At 54.4% G+C, this 16,695-nt stretch overlaps 1 protein-coding gene across 3 annotated transcripts; it reads right to left on the reverse strand.

Moving 5' to 3' along the window:
- Positions 1-8,763: 8,763 nt before the first annotated feature.
- On the reverse strand, positions 8,764-16,575 carry CRELD2 (cysteine rich with EGF like domains 2). Of its 3 annotated transcripts, none has more exons than XM_007502522.2 (11): positions 16,555-16,575; positions 15,916-16,149; positions 15,071-15,153; positions 14,487-14,597; positions 13,435-13,526; positions 12,579-12,755; positions 12,354-12,449; positions 10,678-10,761; positions 10,419-10,514; positions 10,124-10,267; positions 8,764-9,274 (listed from the first exon to the last, which is right to left on the reverse strand). In XM_007502522.2, exons 1-11 carry the CDS (start codon positions 16,558-16,560, stop codon positions 9,228-9,230), a joined length of 1,170 nt encoding a protein of 389 aa, XP_007502584.1. In that variant the 5' UTR covers positions 16,561-16,575; the 3' UTR covers positions 8,764-9,227. The 3 variants fall into 3 exon arrangements, with proteins under 3 accessions (XP_007502584.1, XP_007502583.1, XP_007502585.1); XM_007502521.2 differs by having other exon boundaries at positions 8,764-9,277; XM_007502523.3 differs by lacking the exon at positions 16,555-16,575 and adding an exon at positions 16,377-16,512 and having other exon boundaries at positions 8,764-9,277.
- Between the last annotated feature and the right edge of the window lie 120 nt (positions 16,576-16,695).

Raw genomic sequence — 16,695 nt, forward strand, 5'->3', positions numbered from 1 at the left:
TCCTTCCCTTTTATGACCATTGTAAAGGGCCAACCCCTCCCTGTTATTCCTATCTGGGACCCCTCATTTTCTTGTTATCATAACAAAGCCAATCCCTTGTCCCTCTCCTCCTCAGCCCCCATGTTCCCCCAGAAAGGTATTTCAGCTCCCCACTTTAATGGCTCTTGGAATTGTCCAGTCTAGGCGGTGGCACTCCCAGGAGTTTGGTGACTGTGTGGCAGCTCTGTGAGGAGGCCTGAATTTTAGAACTAAATTCCTTTCCTTAATTAAAGAGTGGTGTTTCGGACTATTTACTAGTCCGGTGTCTTCTTTCCAGTTGGCACACCCATCCGTCCATCCATCCGTCCTGTCTTTCTGTTGTCTATCTATCTCTAACTGTCCACATAGCTGTCTTCTCTCTCGTTATATCTGTCTTCTAGCTTTATCTACCTGCGTCCACCTAAGGGAGGTTATACATACATAAGTCTACACCAATGAAATGTGAGATAATTGGGGTAGGGGAGGCACTGGGTGGGGGACGAGGGAAGAGAAGAACTGGATGAGGCTCATTTCAGGGGGGACGACCAGGGCAAGGGCATGGAGTAAGTGAGAACAGTGCGGCTGGGTCCTAGAGGGGGAGAATGAAGGTGCTTAAAGACTAGAAAGGCAGGGAGGGCTTTTATGCTCCTGGAGTTGAAGGGGAGCTCTGGGAGCATGTAGAGTAGAGGACTGGGGAGTCTCAGAAAATCCATTTGGCAACCAAGCCTAAATAGAGGCTGGCCAGGGGTGGGGAGAGATTGAGGCAGGAGACCCAAACTGTCAAATGACAGTGTTAAAATCCCAACAACAACAATAGAGTGTATTTTAAGAAAAAATCCCGAGTATGCAATAGAGTCTCACTCTTTCCTAGCCAATCCTCCCCTCCTCTTATTTGTGTAGGGAAAGGCCGGTCAGAATAAAAATAAAATCCAGGAAGGGCGTGTGCTGTCCACTAACAATAAGGATGGGCAGCTCCATTGTCTGCCCTGTGCACACCCACCTTGGCCCTATCACTTCAGCCCATCTGGCTTTCCCTCTCTTTACCCTCCCTCTTCTGGGCAGCCCAGATTCCACCCTTTAGGCCAAAGACCTCCAGAGCTCCCTCCTTCATTCTCCCCCTCTATTTCTGTCTCTGTCTCTCTTTGACTCCCCCTGTGTATGTGTCTCTGTCTGTCTCTGCCTCTTTGTCTCTCTGTCTCTGTTTCTCTCCCCTTTCTCAGCCTGTTTCTTTCAGTCTCTCTCCATCTCTTTCCATCTCTGTCTCTATTTCCCTCAGACTCTGTGTCTCTGTCTTTCTAGGCACTTACTGTTCCTGGTTCTGCCCTCCTAGATCCAGCGAACCCACCAACACCCGCTTCCTCCAAGGAAGAGAGCCACCACCCCCTTGTTTAGACGTTCTCTTCTCCAGACTAAACATCCCTGGTTCCCTCGTCCTTCAATCTCCCCCTCAAAAGCTCCGGGGATAGGATTATTGTGCTCTTTTTCCTTATGGGGAACCTTGATTTGTCTCTCTGTGACCTCCCCCTATTGCATGCTGGGCAAGTCATTTTAATCTCTGAGAGCGAGCCTCAGTTTCCTTATCTGTAAAATGAGGGTAACAATGGCACTCCTCTCTTAGGATGGGATGCTATGGGTATAAAGGGACTTGGCAAACCTCAAAGCACGTTGTACGTGCCAACTGTTGCTATTATCCTCAGCCCCAGTGGAGTAGGGGGCAGCTGCCACTGGGCTTCACTGGGCATGGGGGTGGGGCTAGGTGTTGGAGAGAGAGGCGGGGCACTGAGGGGAATGGTACTAGATTAGGGTGAGGGGACAGCCAGCTCACAGAATCACAATCTCAGCCTCAGGCTTACATTGCTGCGATGTCCCCAACTGTTGGGTCCCCTCTATGTGACTGAAGCTTTTCAAGGAAGGAGTCTCACCCCTCACCCCTTAGCCCCTGCTGGACAGTCTTCCTTGTCTGGGATCTTTTCCCAACACCGAGAGCCAGGAGGCCCTCCAGATCTTCCTCCCGTTCCCTTCACGGGGAAGCACACCGAAAGGATCCTGGTTCCTTGCAAAGGAATTGGACCCTGAATCAGAGGGCAAAGAAAAAGCCCGAGGATGGAGCACGTGGGAAGGGGCTGCGGTACCAGAAAGGGTGCACAGAGGGAACCTGGGCTGGCTCCCATCTGTGCTAGCTGGGGCCATGGCGGCCTGGAGCCTCTCTTAGCCCACAAGGTTTTAGCATTGACGGGCCAGCACCAGCCGCCAGGAGTTTGTCCTCTGCTCTTGGCCAAGCCAATGGTGCCCCCGTGTGCTCAATGTGGGCATACTCCCTAGCTCCCCAGGCTCCCCAAACCAGCCTGGGAGCCTGGAGGAGAGCCATAGCGCCCTCCCAAGTGATCTATCAGGAAGGGACTTTGGAGGACGACCCTGAGGCCGGGGTTGTTGGATTAAACATCTTCCATTTTCAGAACCAACTTCCCGTCTCTGGACAAGATGCTTCTGTTAAGATGACAGTTTCAGGGATGGCCATCTAGCCCAACCCTCTCCTTTTACTAAGAAGGAAACGGAGGCACGGAGAAACAAAGGACTTCATGCAGGCAGTGTGTGGGAGAGGTGAGCTTTGAACCCGGCTCCTCTGACTCCAAACTCAGCATCAGTCTGTGCCTAGAGGGTCTAGATTCCCACCAGAGAGTCTGCTGACGTCTTGGGGAAGAAATGAGAAGATCGGGGTGAGCATTACCTGGAAAAGTCCAAAGAGCACAGTCCAGCTTTGACTATTGGTCATGGGGTCACAGTGCCAACTGCACGACCCAAGACAGGATTCTCAAAGTGCTGGAGAACCTCACAAGTAGACCTGGGAGAGTGTAAGTTGGAAAGGCTACCATCTAAGTTCAGAATGCCCAGTGGCATGATGGAGGGTAGAAAGACCTGGTTTGGGGATAGCTTATGTGAGAAAGATCACCGGAAAGGGGGGGGGCAGTTCTCCCAGCTTCAACACAAATGGTCCAGTGAGGATCCTGCTCAGATCTGATTTCAGTCCTCCAGGGTTCGGTGTACAAGGTCTAGGCCAGGTGTGTTGGCTTGGGGGTGGTGTGCCAGGCACAGAGAACAGTGGGTAAAAAGGAGAATCCAGAAAACAGCAGGTAGAAATAACTGGATGGAACATCCCAAACACCTGTGGGCCAGAGGTGGGAGATGAAATGGGCAGCAGAGAAGACTCCAGGGAGCCATCAGGGGTCTGGAATGCCAAGCGGAGGAACGGAGCCGATGGTGAGTCATCAAAGGATGGGATGTGAGCAGAACCAGCTTTTTAGGCACATGACTCAGATGGCAAGAGCAGAAGACGGGGGCCAGCAGCAGAGACTGCTCAGAGGTGCCCAAGACGTGGAGGAATCAGCCCATCTGAAGGTAGGAAGATGGGTCTGTCAGTGAGTCAACTAAGAATTGTTATGGGCTTACTAAGTGCCAGGTGCCAAGTACCAGGCTACAAAGAAGGCAGAAATGCTTCCTGCCCTCAAAGATTTTATCTGCCCTCCCCAAAGAGCTAGTGATGGGACTCCTCTCCAGCACCTCCCCACAATGCCCCAATTTCCCTCCATCTGCCCCGTGGGGCAGCTCTAACCTAGCCCAGGCACCCAGAGCAGCAGCAGCCACTTGGAAGTCATGGGCAGGTTCTCCAGCACCCACCCTCTGAGATGGTCTCAGGCCTAGAGGAAGGCAGGGGCGGATGAGTAAAGAATACCTCACCCCCCCTTTGGGTGTGGGGTCAGCCAGGGTAAGTGCATGTCTAGAGAGGGATGAACAGCTGATATTGGGAATGCCTGCTCATTCAAGTTTGCAGATCTCTGGTCTAGGTGACTCCCCCCACCCTGTTTCAGTTCTGTCTGTATTGTCAGCGCCACAGTGTCAGGCTAGAAAAGTGGTTGGGGGCAGAGTGGGGGGCCTTGAATGTCGAGATCAGTCAGCATTGGGAGGTTTTTGGGCAGAGGGATGACAGAATACCAGAATCCCAGCTAGGGTGGTGGCAAGGAGGAACTGAGATGGCTGGAGAAGAACATGCAGGCATCTTCCTGGAGAAGAGGGGAGAGTCCATGATGGCAGTGTGAACCTTAAAAATTCTCAGACCCTGCTTCATAAGGTTGGATTAAGACCATTCCCCATTTTAAACAATGAAGGAACTTAGATCAGGAATGTGAAGGCCTCTGCTCCACCCCTACTTAAGCATACTTTGGGGGAAGATAAAGTTGTAAACTCTTTGTTGAACAATGAAAAGTACTTAAACCCATACTTATAATAAGGCAAAAGGTCTTAAGCTGTGCCTATTTTTAGAACTAATACAAAAGGGTGCTAAGTACCTATAAAGGTCAGGCAACTTGTGAACTTGCAAAAGGCAAAGAGGTGAGAACTTACTCAGGCGTGAATTACTCAAAAATTTAGACTTAGGTGTGAATTGAGAATGGTCTGTCCTTTGAAAAACGTCTACTGTGATTGGTAGATGTAAGAATTTAGGGGAGGTGACATAGGAGAAATTTCCCTTTAAAAGGAGCGCAGAAAGGGAGCTGATGAGATTCAGATTCTGATTCACATTCAGATTCAGGATTGAGCTGGTGGAGTCAGCTGAGATGAAGGTGGCCTGGTGTCACTAGAATCCTTGCTTGGACAAATCTTGTGGTGAGTGGATAAAGGACTGACTGATCTTTCTCTTAGGGCTTAGGCCTGGGTTGGCCAGGGCTGGGCAGGGCCGGCCTATCCTTTTCTCATTATTTCCTTTTTTCTCTCTTTCTTTAATTCCTCATTTGTATGAATTAAAATCTCTATAAAACCCGATTGACTTGGGTATATTTCATAATTGGGAATATTTCCCTGGTGACCACCTTATATTTGATTTAAAACAAGACATTGTCTTGAAACCATATTTTCTGCGGTCACATTTTTAACAACCACCCTTTTATCTACTACAATTTAAGTCTTCCATTATTTTAATTATTATAGGAGGATGGTGCTGCAGGTTTCAGAGGCATGGGCTGGGGTCCTAGAGGGAGAGGAGGCAGAGTTTGGGTCTGCAAACACTGGACCAAGCTCCCACAGAAGCAGCTCTTCAGCCAATGGGGGTGAAGATGGAAGGGACAGTTGTCTAAAGGTTGGACCCATGTTTTGTGACTCACACAAGCCATCAGGCCAGTTTACCTAGGTGAGGAACCTGGGGCTTTGCCCAAGGGGGTGACATTCTAGATGAGTGAGCATCCTCCCTGGGGGTTCTTCTGGCCCAACATCCCCATGCCTTGAGGACCCCTCCCCAGGGATTGGGAAGGGGGCAGGTCAGGGCATTTCAGTTGTTCCACAGAGCCCCAGGACTTGGGCAGCCTTCCCTCTGCCCTCTGACACAGCTGCACCTGCCTGGGGCCCATTGTCCTTTGGGCTCTGCATGGACCCCTATGAGAGCTTTCACAGGAATCCCTTAAGATTGGGGGGAAATGGAGGGACCCTGGCCAACATGGGATCCTGGATCTTTCCCTGGTTGTGCTCTGCCCAGCACTAGTTTCCCAGGGTTTCCAGCATGGTGGTGTCTGGTGGCGCCCAGGATCCCTCCCTGATGGATTCCAAAGTCCTCTTCCCAGGTTTTTCTCTCCTAACCCTGCAGGACAATGAGGCCTGCACACCAGACCTCCGAGGCCCAGCTCTGACTGGGGCCACTAAAGGCAGGTCACAGCCTCCCTCCAGCAGCCTTGAGAAAAGCTTATAAAGCTCAAGTATGGCCTTGAAGTGAAGAATAATAGAAGCTCAGAAATAACCTCTCATTTAAGGCCAATTAAGCTGTTTTAGAAAAACTGAAGCACCTCCAAGGCCTCTAGACCAACCCACAATTGACCCAAAATGCTTCTGGCTACCTGGCCTTTGCCAGAAGCTCCCCAGGGATGGAAGCCCATACCCTCCTCTGGCAAGCAGACCCCTCTCCTTAGGACCAGGTCTCATTGTGGTTCGTCTACACCTACCCACTTCCTTTCTTGCTCCTGTTGTTGCTCAGCTCTCTGTGGACAAGTGGAGAATCTCTCTAATCCTCATCCCTCGAGAACTCCCATTCAGATACTCAAACACTGCTTGAACCCCTCTGAGTCTCCTCTTCTCCAGGCTCAGCATCCCCCATTCCTCTCATTCCTCCCACCACTCCTCCAGCACTTTCACCTTTTGGCTGCTTCTCGAGGCAGACAGTTTCCAGTTTAGCTGTGTTCCCAAATAGACCCAGGGCTTCAGATGTGGCCTGTGCCCAGCAAAGGACAGTAGACCTATGACTGGCACTACCAGGGACTCTGACCCTTCTAGGAGAGACAGTAACAGACCAGAACACAGAGACAGAGAGAGGGAGGGAAGGAAGAAGAGACAGAAAGACAAAGGAAAGAGGGAGAGAGGGAGGGAGGAAGAGAGAGGAGGAAGAAAGAAGAGAGAGAGGAGGGAGGGAAACAATCACAGTAAAAGGGAAGAGAGACAGAGACAGAGAAAAGACAGTGAGAGAGAAAGGGAGGGAGGGAGGGAGGGACAGGAAGGAAGGAGAGATAGACAAGAGAGAGAGAGTGAGGAAAGAAGCAGAAAGATAATGAAGAGAGGGAGGGAAAGATTCAGAGAGAGAGGATAGGAAGACAGAGGCAAGGAGACAGTGTGAAAGATAATTCTTTATTGTCTACCCTGAGTTAACACTAACTTAAGTACTGTCATTAGATTGTGAAGACAGGATTAACTCTCCTTTGTCTACATTTTGATTGAATCAACACAAGCTTGAACTAGGTGGAAGAACTTGAAAACCACTTAGTGAATTCACACCCTAGTTAGTGCAAGATACTTGGAAAGCTTCACCCCTCCCCTTTTTTAAATTCAATGTCAGAAACTTGTGAATTCTTTTAAGAGTTCACACCCTCAGAAACTGTTCAATCAGAAAATTCTGAACCTTTTTGATGAGAAATTGACCTGTAGAAGGTGAGAAATCGATCCCACAGACACTGCCCCCTCGGCAGTACTTGACAATTTGGAAACTGTGATTGGCCCCTGTGAAGAGGGGAGGACACAAGAAGTCATCATAAAAGCAAGTCCAAACTTCCTCAGAGCAGATAGTCTTTAAGAAGATAGTCTTCTGACTGGGGAGAGTCTTCAAGGGGAGCTTTGCTGGAAACTGTGGCTTGGATCATGGGCTTGGAGCTCAGCTTCAACTTAGACTCTGACTCCTGGACTACTTTGTTGGGTGAGTGAAAGACTGACTCCTTTCCTAGTTTCCTAAGAGACTAGCTTCCATCTTGGAGGAGGCCTCATGGTTTTTCACTACCAGCCTTCCTGGTTGAGATAGATAGTTTTTCTATCCCCCTCACATTTCTCTTCTTCATTGTTTCCTCTCTATTTATAAATACTTCCAAATAAATTTCTGATTCAAGATATAATAAATATTGGTGAACACATAATCCATAAAATTATTGTCCAACCATTAATTTTCACCTTTACAACAGTGACAGAAAGAGGCAGAGACAGAGAAAAGACAGAGAGAGAAAGGAGGGAGAGAGGAAGACAGAGAGCATAAAACCTGACACAAAGTAAATAGACACTTAATGTTCTTTGATCAGTTTAGGACTGGAGGGATGTGTGTCTGCCATCTTGCATTGCTGACCTTGTGCTGAGCCTGCAGGCCACTCAAGTCTTTGAGACCTTCTTGAAATGGCCTCCCCATCTTATGCTTTGAGTTCAACTTTATTTGTGCCTACAAATATGGTGTTTCCCCCTTTCTCAAAAAACCCGTTGCCCCTGGCCCCTTCTTTTAACTTGTTGGGGAACCTTCATTTTAAAGAAAGACCCAATGCCAGCTATGTTGATGGCTGATACCCCAATAGGGAACTCAAAAGAATGACCAACTCTTCCCAGCCACATGAAAGAATGCCCCAAATTTCTAATTTAAAAAACCAAAATGACAAGAGATGGAACTAGTCAATGTGGGAGACATGAGTCATTGCTGGTGGAACACCAATCAGTACCAATGAAAGCCCTTTGCAGTTAGAGAAAGAAAGGAGTCCCAAAATTTCATGGGCTTTGACCCAGACTCCATTCCTGGGCCTATACCCCAAGGAAGCTGTGGCTAACAGGGAAGGCCCCCAGACATTCACAGTGGTCCTTTTCTGATCCCAAAGAATTGGCCCCAAAGCAGTCACCTATTAGCCGAGGAGTGACTAAGGCAATTCTGGTGGTGGAGGTCAGGAAGAGAATACAGAGAAGCCAGAGAGATGGCAGGAAAATGAGGCTAAGGGAACAGAAACCAGGACAGTGTAAAAGGCAAGAACAAGCCCACCCCAACCCCTTCCTTCAAGGCAGCACCACCAGGATCAAACAAGCCTGGCATGTTTTCAGGCTCTTGAATGATCTGGGATGCCCATTTTGCTTCTCTTCTTTACATGGATGCCTCTTAAAGAAGGGGAGAGAAAGAGATGCTGGAAGAAATTTGGGTAATGGAGGCAGTGGATAAAGCGTCAACCCCTGAAATGGGAGGTCCTGGGTTCAAATCAAATCTCAGATCTCTTTCTGTGTGACCCTGGACAAGTCACTTAACCCTAATGGCTGTTCTCCTGCTTTGGAGTGGATACTTATATTGCTTCTAAGAGAGAAGGTAAGGGTGTAAATGAAAGAGATAGAAATTATGGTAGTTTTAAAAAAAGATCAATAATCTATTTTTTAAAAAGTCATAGGCTGGTATCTGATTATAGGAAAAGACCTAAAAACCTGCAAATCTGAAGGAAAAATTTTAAATTAAGAATTTATTTATTCATGGAGGGGTGTCCAATGTGAGGAGCTCAGCCTCAGCTTGCCTTCTTCCCAAGAAATAGATATTCCCACAGAAACTGTCATGAGGGAATTCCACACAGGGATGCTTCTTTTCCAAACCCTGAAATTTGGGGTATTTTCAGTTTGTTTCTTTTAAAATGAGCGAATCCACGGAACCGCTATCCTTGTCCACCTTCCAGAGTCAGTTTTATTACAAAGAATGGTATCAAAATAGAGGACAAAATCTATTGTTTATGAACGAGAGGAATGCAGCTTTTGAAAGGGCCAATCCACTAGGAAGAGCCTGCGGCAGGCGGGCAGTGAGGGCAGCCCAGGCGCCCCAGTGACCACAGGCTCCCTCTTCGGCCAGTTTCCATCTGAATAATTTAAGTCCAGATCAGTGTCGAAGCGAGGCTGGAGGCAGCGGCGGGTCACAAGTCTTCATGTGAAGAGGATGCTGGCCCAGCTTCCTGCGGCTCTTCTGTCCAAAGCAAACCCATGTCAGATGGAAACGCCCCGATTGGATGTGGGAGAATGGGAGCTGAGTGGGGGAGACAGGAGGGCCAGTCCCCCTACTCCCTCTCCCTTTGGTTCCTGCTCTTCTCCCCATTCTACCCACACTGCCTCTGCTCCCCCACCCCCACCCATGGGTGGCCCCCTCCTTACAGGACAGGTTGGGAGCCCCAGCAAAGGGTGCTCTTTGGCTGTCCCTCCTTCTCCCCTCCTGACCTCCAATAACAGTGATCCCCCAGGGGGCACCATTGACCTGGGTGCACACCCAGGGGGAGACGTTGACTGGTGAAGTGAGAGCCTCCCTAATGTAGGCCCCACCATGGCTTCAGCTATGAGAAGGCCAGAGGCCTCCACCTTCTCAACAGAAAATGGGTCTATTCAGACCAGGGATCCCCAAGACCAGGCTTTCCTGGATGAGTGTATAACACGCAGGCTCCAGTGTTCAAGGGTCACCTCTGGGCCATACCAGCTCGGGGACAGGCCTCTAAGCCCCCAGGCCCAGGCGCAGTGATGAGGGCCTGCTGGAGCCCACCTAGGTGCCCTGTCCTCTGCCACAGCGTGAGGATGGGGGAGCCAGGGCTGAGGACAGCAGCCCCCTTGATGCCTCCCAGGCTGGCATTCGTTCCCTCAGGCACCAAACAGGGCACCTGCAGTGGGGGAGGACAGGGGCAGTGACCCCTCCCCTGGAGAAACAACCCCATTTCGCATGGGGGGGCACAGGCCCCCCCCCCAGAAATGGCGCAAAGGAAGAAGGCCTGACCACTGGGCCACCTGCTGGCCTCCCACAAGTATTTCGGCAGGAGACTCCACTCACCCTGGGTCTCCGGGGTGGGCACACAAGCGCCATCTGTCTCTTGGAAGCCTTGGGCGCAGGCGCACACGAAGCTGCCCGGCGTATTGAAGCACTTCTGGTGTTCCTGTGGACACGCCTCCTCGGGCTGCGCACACTCGTCTATGTCTGGGAAAGAAGCCCCACGTGCCAGTTAGCAGGGAGCTCCCAGGGCGCTCAGAGAAGAGGGGGTGGGGCGGGCGCTGCTGGGCACGTGACTCTCCGGGCCTGCGCCGATCGAGGGCAGAAGCTGCAGGGTTCGGGCAGGCCCCTCACTCACCTCGACATGCCCCGGCTTCCTGGGCATAGCCCGCCGTGCAGCTTTTACAGTGCTCTGGGCCCTCGCCCACACAGCCCGCACAGCTGGCGTCACACGCTAGGAACAAAAGAAAAGCCCCAAATGGGGGGGAGCTTCCGGTCACTCCCTCCTAGCCCCGCCCCCGAGAATCCCTGGACTCCAAGCGCAGTTCGGTCCCTTCTGGGAGCCCCGCAAGCAGCCTCCCTTCCGGGGACAGGACCCAAGGGGGAGGGGGGCAGACCTTGGCAGGAGAAAGAGCCGTTGTTGTTGAGGCAGTAGAAGCCCTCCTCGCAGGCAGGCGCCTCCGCCGCACACTCGTCCACATCTGGAACGACAGGGGGTGGGGCTGAGTGCTCCTGGGGGCCCCCCCAGCCTCCGCACACAAAGACTGGATCCAGCAGCTCCACAGGGATCTGGGGCCTTGGGCCGGTCTTGTGCCCCACCCGCCCCCACCTGGAGAGTGGGGGGGGGGTGGCCCAAGGGCTCAGCCACCAGGAGGGGGAGGGGGCAGGACAGCAGCCCCAGGGCAGTGGGGGAGATCCCCGGAGAGGCCCGAGGCGGCCCTTCACACCTTAGAGGCTTCCCCGGGGTCTCCCCTGGTCTCCCCCCTCCCCTCTGGCTGCTGGTTCCCCCCTCCGGTCACTACCAACCCTCAGGGCAGCCTCCAAGCCTCAGCTCCTGGCTAGGTGAAACAAGGGGCTGGACTAGCTGACCTCAGGCCGCTTCCCCGCACTCCGGGAGGGAGGACCGGGTCACCCACATCGGCACAGCCGGAGGCAGAGGGTGCTTGGAGGTGACCCGGAGGTCTGTCCCAGGTGCTGGCCAGGTCCGAGCTCAGCCTCGGGCTAAGTTCTGGCTTTGGCCCATTTAGGGAACTTAAACCCGAACTTCAGAGAATATTGCCGTACCTGGGCGGAGGAGGCGGCCTGGACAAACCTGACCCTACAGGGCCTCATCTGGAGGAGGCGGTGGGGAGGCCCGTAGGACCCCCGCAGCATCCTGGGCAGGGCAGGGACCTCTGGCACCTCCCCTCGCGGGGGCGGGGCCTTCAGCCCCACCCACCCGCACGTGGCCCTAGCAGTGGAGGAGCCAGCACCTGCGGTGTCAGGTCCTGGGCCAGAGGAGGAGGAGGAGGCTGCCTGGTTGGCACAGTCCATGCCAAGGTGGCCAGTGCCCGCCCTCTGCCACCCTGGGAGGCCAGGCCCCTCCATGGCAGATCTGAGCCTCATGGGTGGAGGAGGGGGGTGGACGTCCAAGTCCCTGCTGGATGCCCAGAATCATGCCAAGCACAGCACTCCCCTGGTACCAATGAGGGAGCCCTAAAGGGATGCCGCCTGCCCCCGAAGGGACATTCCCCGGGGCCTTTCTGGGCTGGAGGCGGGAAGCTTGTCCAGCAGGGCCAGATGTGACAGGCTCGGAAGTCCAGGGTTGAGGAATCACTGACATCCAGGGGGCCCCCCACAGATCTGCCCAACGGCTGTAGGATCTAACTTCTCCAGAGCCTCAGCCTTCCCGGCCCAGAAGACGTCTGAGCTCTGGGCCTTCTGGGGGAGAGGGCTAGGTTTTGAGTAAGGAAGACCCGGGTTCAAATCGGTGCTGAAGCTCATTATCATCAGTAACATGAGGTAACACTGAGTCAGCACTCTGCAACCAGCATCTCATCTGATCCCTACAACACCCTTGGGAGAGAAGGGCTTATTATCCCCACTTTACGGATGAGGAAACTGAGGCAGACAAACATTGACCGTTACACAGCTGGTGAGTGCCTCAGGCAGGATCTGAACTCTTTCAGGCCAAGCACCCTAGGAGCAGCATGACCTTGAGCAAGTCACCCTCCTCCCCAGCTGGCCACCTCAGTCTTCTCCTCTGTAAAATGGGGTGAGCAAGGCACCCTGGGAGGTTGATCTCCTGACTCACCGACACATGCGTCTTCCTGTTGGGCCCAGCCGAGCTCACATTCTCCACAGTCCTTCGGGCTTGGGCCAGTGCAGGTCTTACAGGCCTGATGACAGACTGGAAAAGGGACATTTCAAAGTCTGGGAGTGGGGCTCCCTGGGGCCCTCCTTTTGGGGGCTCTCCGGGGCCCTTCTTGGGGGAGCCTGAGGGGGGGGTCAGGAGCCAGGCTGGAGGCCCTCGGGTCACCTGTGCACACAGAGTGGGTGTCATTCCTCCAGGAGCTGAAGTAGCCGTCCACGCAGTCCATGCAGAGGGCCCCGGTGTAGCCCAGGTGGCACGCGCACTTCCCATCGCCGCCGCGGCTCCCATCTCCATTGCAGTAACCGTTTCCCCGGCATGGCTGCTCAGCGCCCCCAGGACACTCTGGAGCCAGAGGAAAGGACGTGTGGGGTGGGGCCAGCCAAGGGCCACCCCTGGCCCCAACGCTGGGAGCTTGGGAGTGTTCCCGGCACCCATCCTCGGGGGAGGAGAGACCAGGCTCCCGCACGGGCCACCCTGCTAAGTTTGGCCTTCGCTGCCTGCCTGACCCCAGCCCTCTGGTCTTGCTGTATTTGGGGCCCTCTTAGACCTCGTGGGGCGCCGCAGCACAGGGCATCCTGGCTCTGCTTTCCTGATACCCCTCCCCCCCACCTGCTGCCTCGAACCCAGAGCCCTGCATTGATTCAGCAATTTCTCAGGGCGGGGACACTTCCTTTTTTCCCTTTGTTTCCCCCAGCAGCTCCCACAGTGGCCAGCAGGTGCACCGAAGGAGGCTTCTTCTCATCTTCCTGAGGGTTTGGGGGCTCCTGGACCCCTGAGGGCCCCCCAGTGCTTGGGCAGGCTAGTCGGCCCTCTGACTAATGACCACCACGAGGCTCAATGTCCCAGGGGCAAACCAAAGTCCAGAAAAGCCCAATGAGCTCCGCCGGCCAAGGTGCCAGGGCAAAGGGGAGGCGGCCATTCACACACAGAGCTATGGGGGGTGGGAAGGGCAGAGGGGGCCCTTCACACATTCATTCCGGGAGGGGCCTCAGCAGGCCAGCAGGCTGGGGCAGGCACGCACCAAGGCAGTCCGGTCCGTAGGTTCCCGAAAGGCAGCAGACCCGCAGGGTGTCCACACAGAACCACCTGAAGAGGTCAGGATGTCTCTTCTTCCTGAGTAACGGAAAGCAGGCTCTTCCTGTGACGTGCGGGCACACACCAGCCTCGCGGCTGCTATGGGCCTGCTCCGGCCCCTTCCTCGCGGGATGACCCCAACAGAGCAGGCTGCCCCGGCCAAGCAAACGCCGGCCTTTGGGCCTCCTTCCTCTTGCTGCGCTCGTTAATGGAGCGTGTCATCGCTCCGACGCCCTGGACACGTGTCCGTGTGGCTCCGGCCGTGTCCACCCTCCTGGTCCTGAGTGCCCAGAGGCTGTGCAGTCCGAGGGCCCTCCCCTTGCCAGCCTGTGTTCCCCCAGGCTTGGCCCTCCATCTCTAGCTCTGCCTAGGGCCTGGGCGGCCCCTCAGAAGCTGAGATTCAGCTCTGGTGGCTTCCTCTGGGGGGAGCGTCGCTAGAATCGGGGAGTCTGAGAGGGCTCAAACCTCTCCTGAATCGAGAACAGGAACAGCCAAGAGCGCCCAGGGCGACGTGCAGCTCTGGGGCCACACTATAGAGAGGTCTGACCAGGCTTCCTTAGCTGGGGCACTCTGGACACCCTCCAGCCTCCGAGTTGGAGTCCTGAGCTGGGGCTGGGGCCCAGGCTCACCCCTAAGGCCAGCTCCACACCCCACTGTCCGGAGAGGGCCAGCACTGACAAGTGGGGGAGATTGAGGAATGAGGTGGGCAAAGTTGGTGCCCCCATCCCATCTCGCAGATGAAGAAACTAAAGTCCCAAAGGTAAATGACTGATCCACAGCCCCAAGTGAGGCTCTCTCCTGACTGTAAGCCCAGAGTTCTTGGCCATTGTGGGGTGCCCCAGCACCCTGTGGTGGTCACTCCCCACTCTCAGACCCCCTCAGCATCAAAGTGTCTTCCTAAAGGCACAGGCGCTCCAGACCTCCCCCCTACCCCCTCCCCTGCAATTCTTGGCTCTGCACAGCCACGGGCCTCCCCGTCCCCCCCAAAACCCAACTTACTGTTTGAACCACCAGTTCTCGAGGTGCTCTTCTTGATTTTCCACCATATTGTTACACTCAAAAGCATCGCTCTCACACAGGCTTTCGATGATTTCTACCAGGCGAATTTCACTGGAATAGCAAAACCGTAAGTTAGCTTTTAGCATCTGCTTTAGATAACAAGGTGTTCCTGTAGGTGACAATGGGGAGGTGGCAGGCGGATGAGCTCCTGCCCCCCAAAGTGGTACTTATTTCTATCTTACTAGGAAAAAAAGGAGAGAAAAACCAAGATTCTTCTCCTTCACTATCCAAAGCACTATTTCTCAAGTCCCTACTTGTGGGTGGCCAGTGACATCAAAGTGTCCCTTGGGGGGGCTTCTTGGGGCTGTGGCCGCCCCCACCTATGAAATCCTGCTCTTTGGTCTTCTATAAGTTGCACACAGAAGACTCGAGACAGGTTGGAGGCTTCCTGAGGCCCCTGGCACAGCCCCTGAGCTGCCTTCTCCATCAGCTCCCTCATTTTCTTCCTGTACCCCTTTCTTCCCCCCATGCAGATGACAGGACTGGCAGTGACAGAAGTCAAGGCCAGGCACATCTGGACATACCTAGACTCGTATTTGGATAGTGTCTTCTCTTCCCACGCTGTGTTTCCACCACCAAAATTTTTCTTTTCTGTATTTGCCAACCCCTTCCAAAAAGAAAACCCAGAATATATGTTCAGTGAATGATATTTTGCCAGGAAACCAGCTCAACTATAAATTTTATCTGGAGAACTCCAGAGGCCTTGAAATAGTCCCTCTCGACTTCCCAGGCGGCCCACTGGGCAGGCTCGTGGGCATTTAACAGGCAGTCATTGTTGAAGGAGCCTTAAAGATAAAAGCATCCCTTCTCTCCCATTCCAGCACCTTGGACACCAGTTTAATTTGGAGCTAGAAGCAGCCACAGAAGCTTCTGGTCCAACCTAGGACCAGACACCCCTTGACTGACAACCAGCATTGACGAAGTGCTCGCTGTGCACAAGGCCCTTTAGTAAGCTCCGGCCAGAGGAGACACACCAGAGCTACAGAGGTGGGACCAAAGGCCTCCTACAGTCGAGGCTTGGGCTGAGTCTTGAAGGAAGCCTAGCAGGGGAAGGCCACACGGGCCCCCTGGCACCCCAGTGCCTCACAGCTGTCACAGCCAAGAGCCACTTTTAAATTCTCCCGCCAACTGCGTGGATGGCCAACAGGCAGCCAGGAGGATCTGCCAAGAACAAGTCTGTATCACAGGATCCCAGGTGAAGGGCGTCAAGCTGAGGAAACTGAGGATCAGTCAATAGGGAGGAGGGGGAGAAGCGAGCTCTGCGTCAGACAGTGAAGGGAAAGGTGCCCTCCCGCCCCCAGGGGTGGGAAGCCAGCCCAGCCCAGGAACTGGTACCCCAGTCTCCCCCCAGCCGCCCCCAGCCCCGCACCTTGTGGAACTGATCCACGATGTTCCTGCAGACTGTGCACGGCTTGTGGCTGGTCGAGGAAGAGGAGGAGGGGAGGGGGGCCACGGCCAGCAGGAACAGGAGCGGGGGCAGCAGCAGGAGCTGGAGCCGGGGCCACAGGCTCTGCCTCTGGGAACTCGGAACAGGCATGGTTCGGACAGGACAGCGGAACCGAGCAGGGAGGGAAGGAGGGTGCCCTGGGGACCGGAGCCGGGGCTGCGGAGGAAGAGGAGGACGAGGAGGAAGGGGAGATGCAGGACCAATGGACACAGAGGAGGAGGGGCCGGGATCAATGGGAGAGAGGGAGGAGGAGAGAAGGGATCCGGGATCACTGGGGGAGGAGGGGAAAAGGGATCCGGGATCACTGGGGGAGGAAGGCTGGGATCAGCACTAGGGCTCCGGAGTCCGCGGGAGCCGGGACGGGGCAAGCTCCGTCTCCGCACCTGGGCCGGTCCCAGAGCGGAGCCGGCTCGGGACCGAGGCCCCGGAGCTCTAGCTCGCGCAGTCGCACCAAGGGCCGACAAGGCCCCACCCCCGCGCTCAGAAGCCGGGTACCCTCGGCTCCGGGCCTATTTCACTGAAACTTGAGCCAAGCCCCACCCCACCCGCCAGCCCTCAGACCATCATTGGACGCGAGGTCTCCGCGCTGCGAGGACATGAACGAATCGAATCTCGCCAACGAACCTGGGCCAATGAGAGAGGCCCGTGTCAGCACAAAGGCCGCGTTGTAGTTCCGAAACCTCTGGCGGGGTGGAGCTGGAG

The sequence above is a fragment of the Monodelphis domestica genome, chromosome 5 (assembly GCF_027887165.1).
Source record: "Monodelphis domestica isolate mMonDom1 chromosome 5, mMonDom1.pri, whole genome shotgun sequence".
NCBI lineage: Eukaryota > Metazoa > Chordata > Mammalia > Didelphimorphia > Didelphidae > Monodelphis > Monodelphis domestica.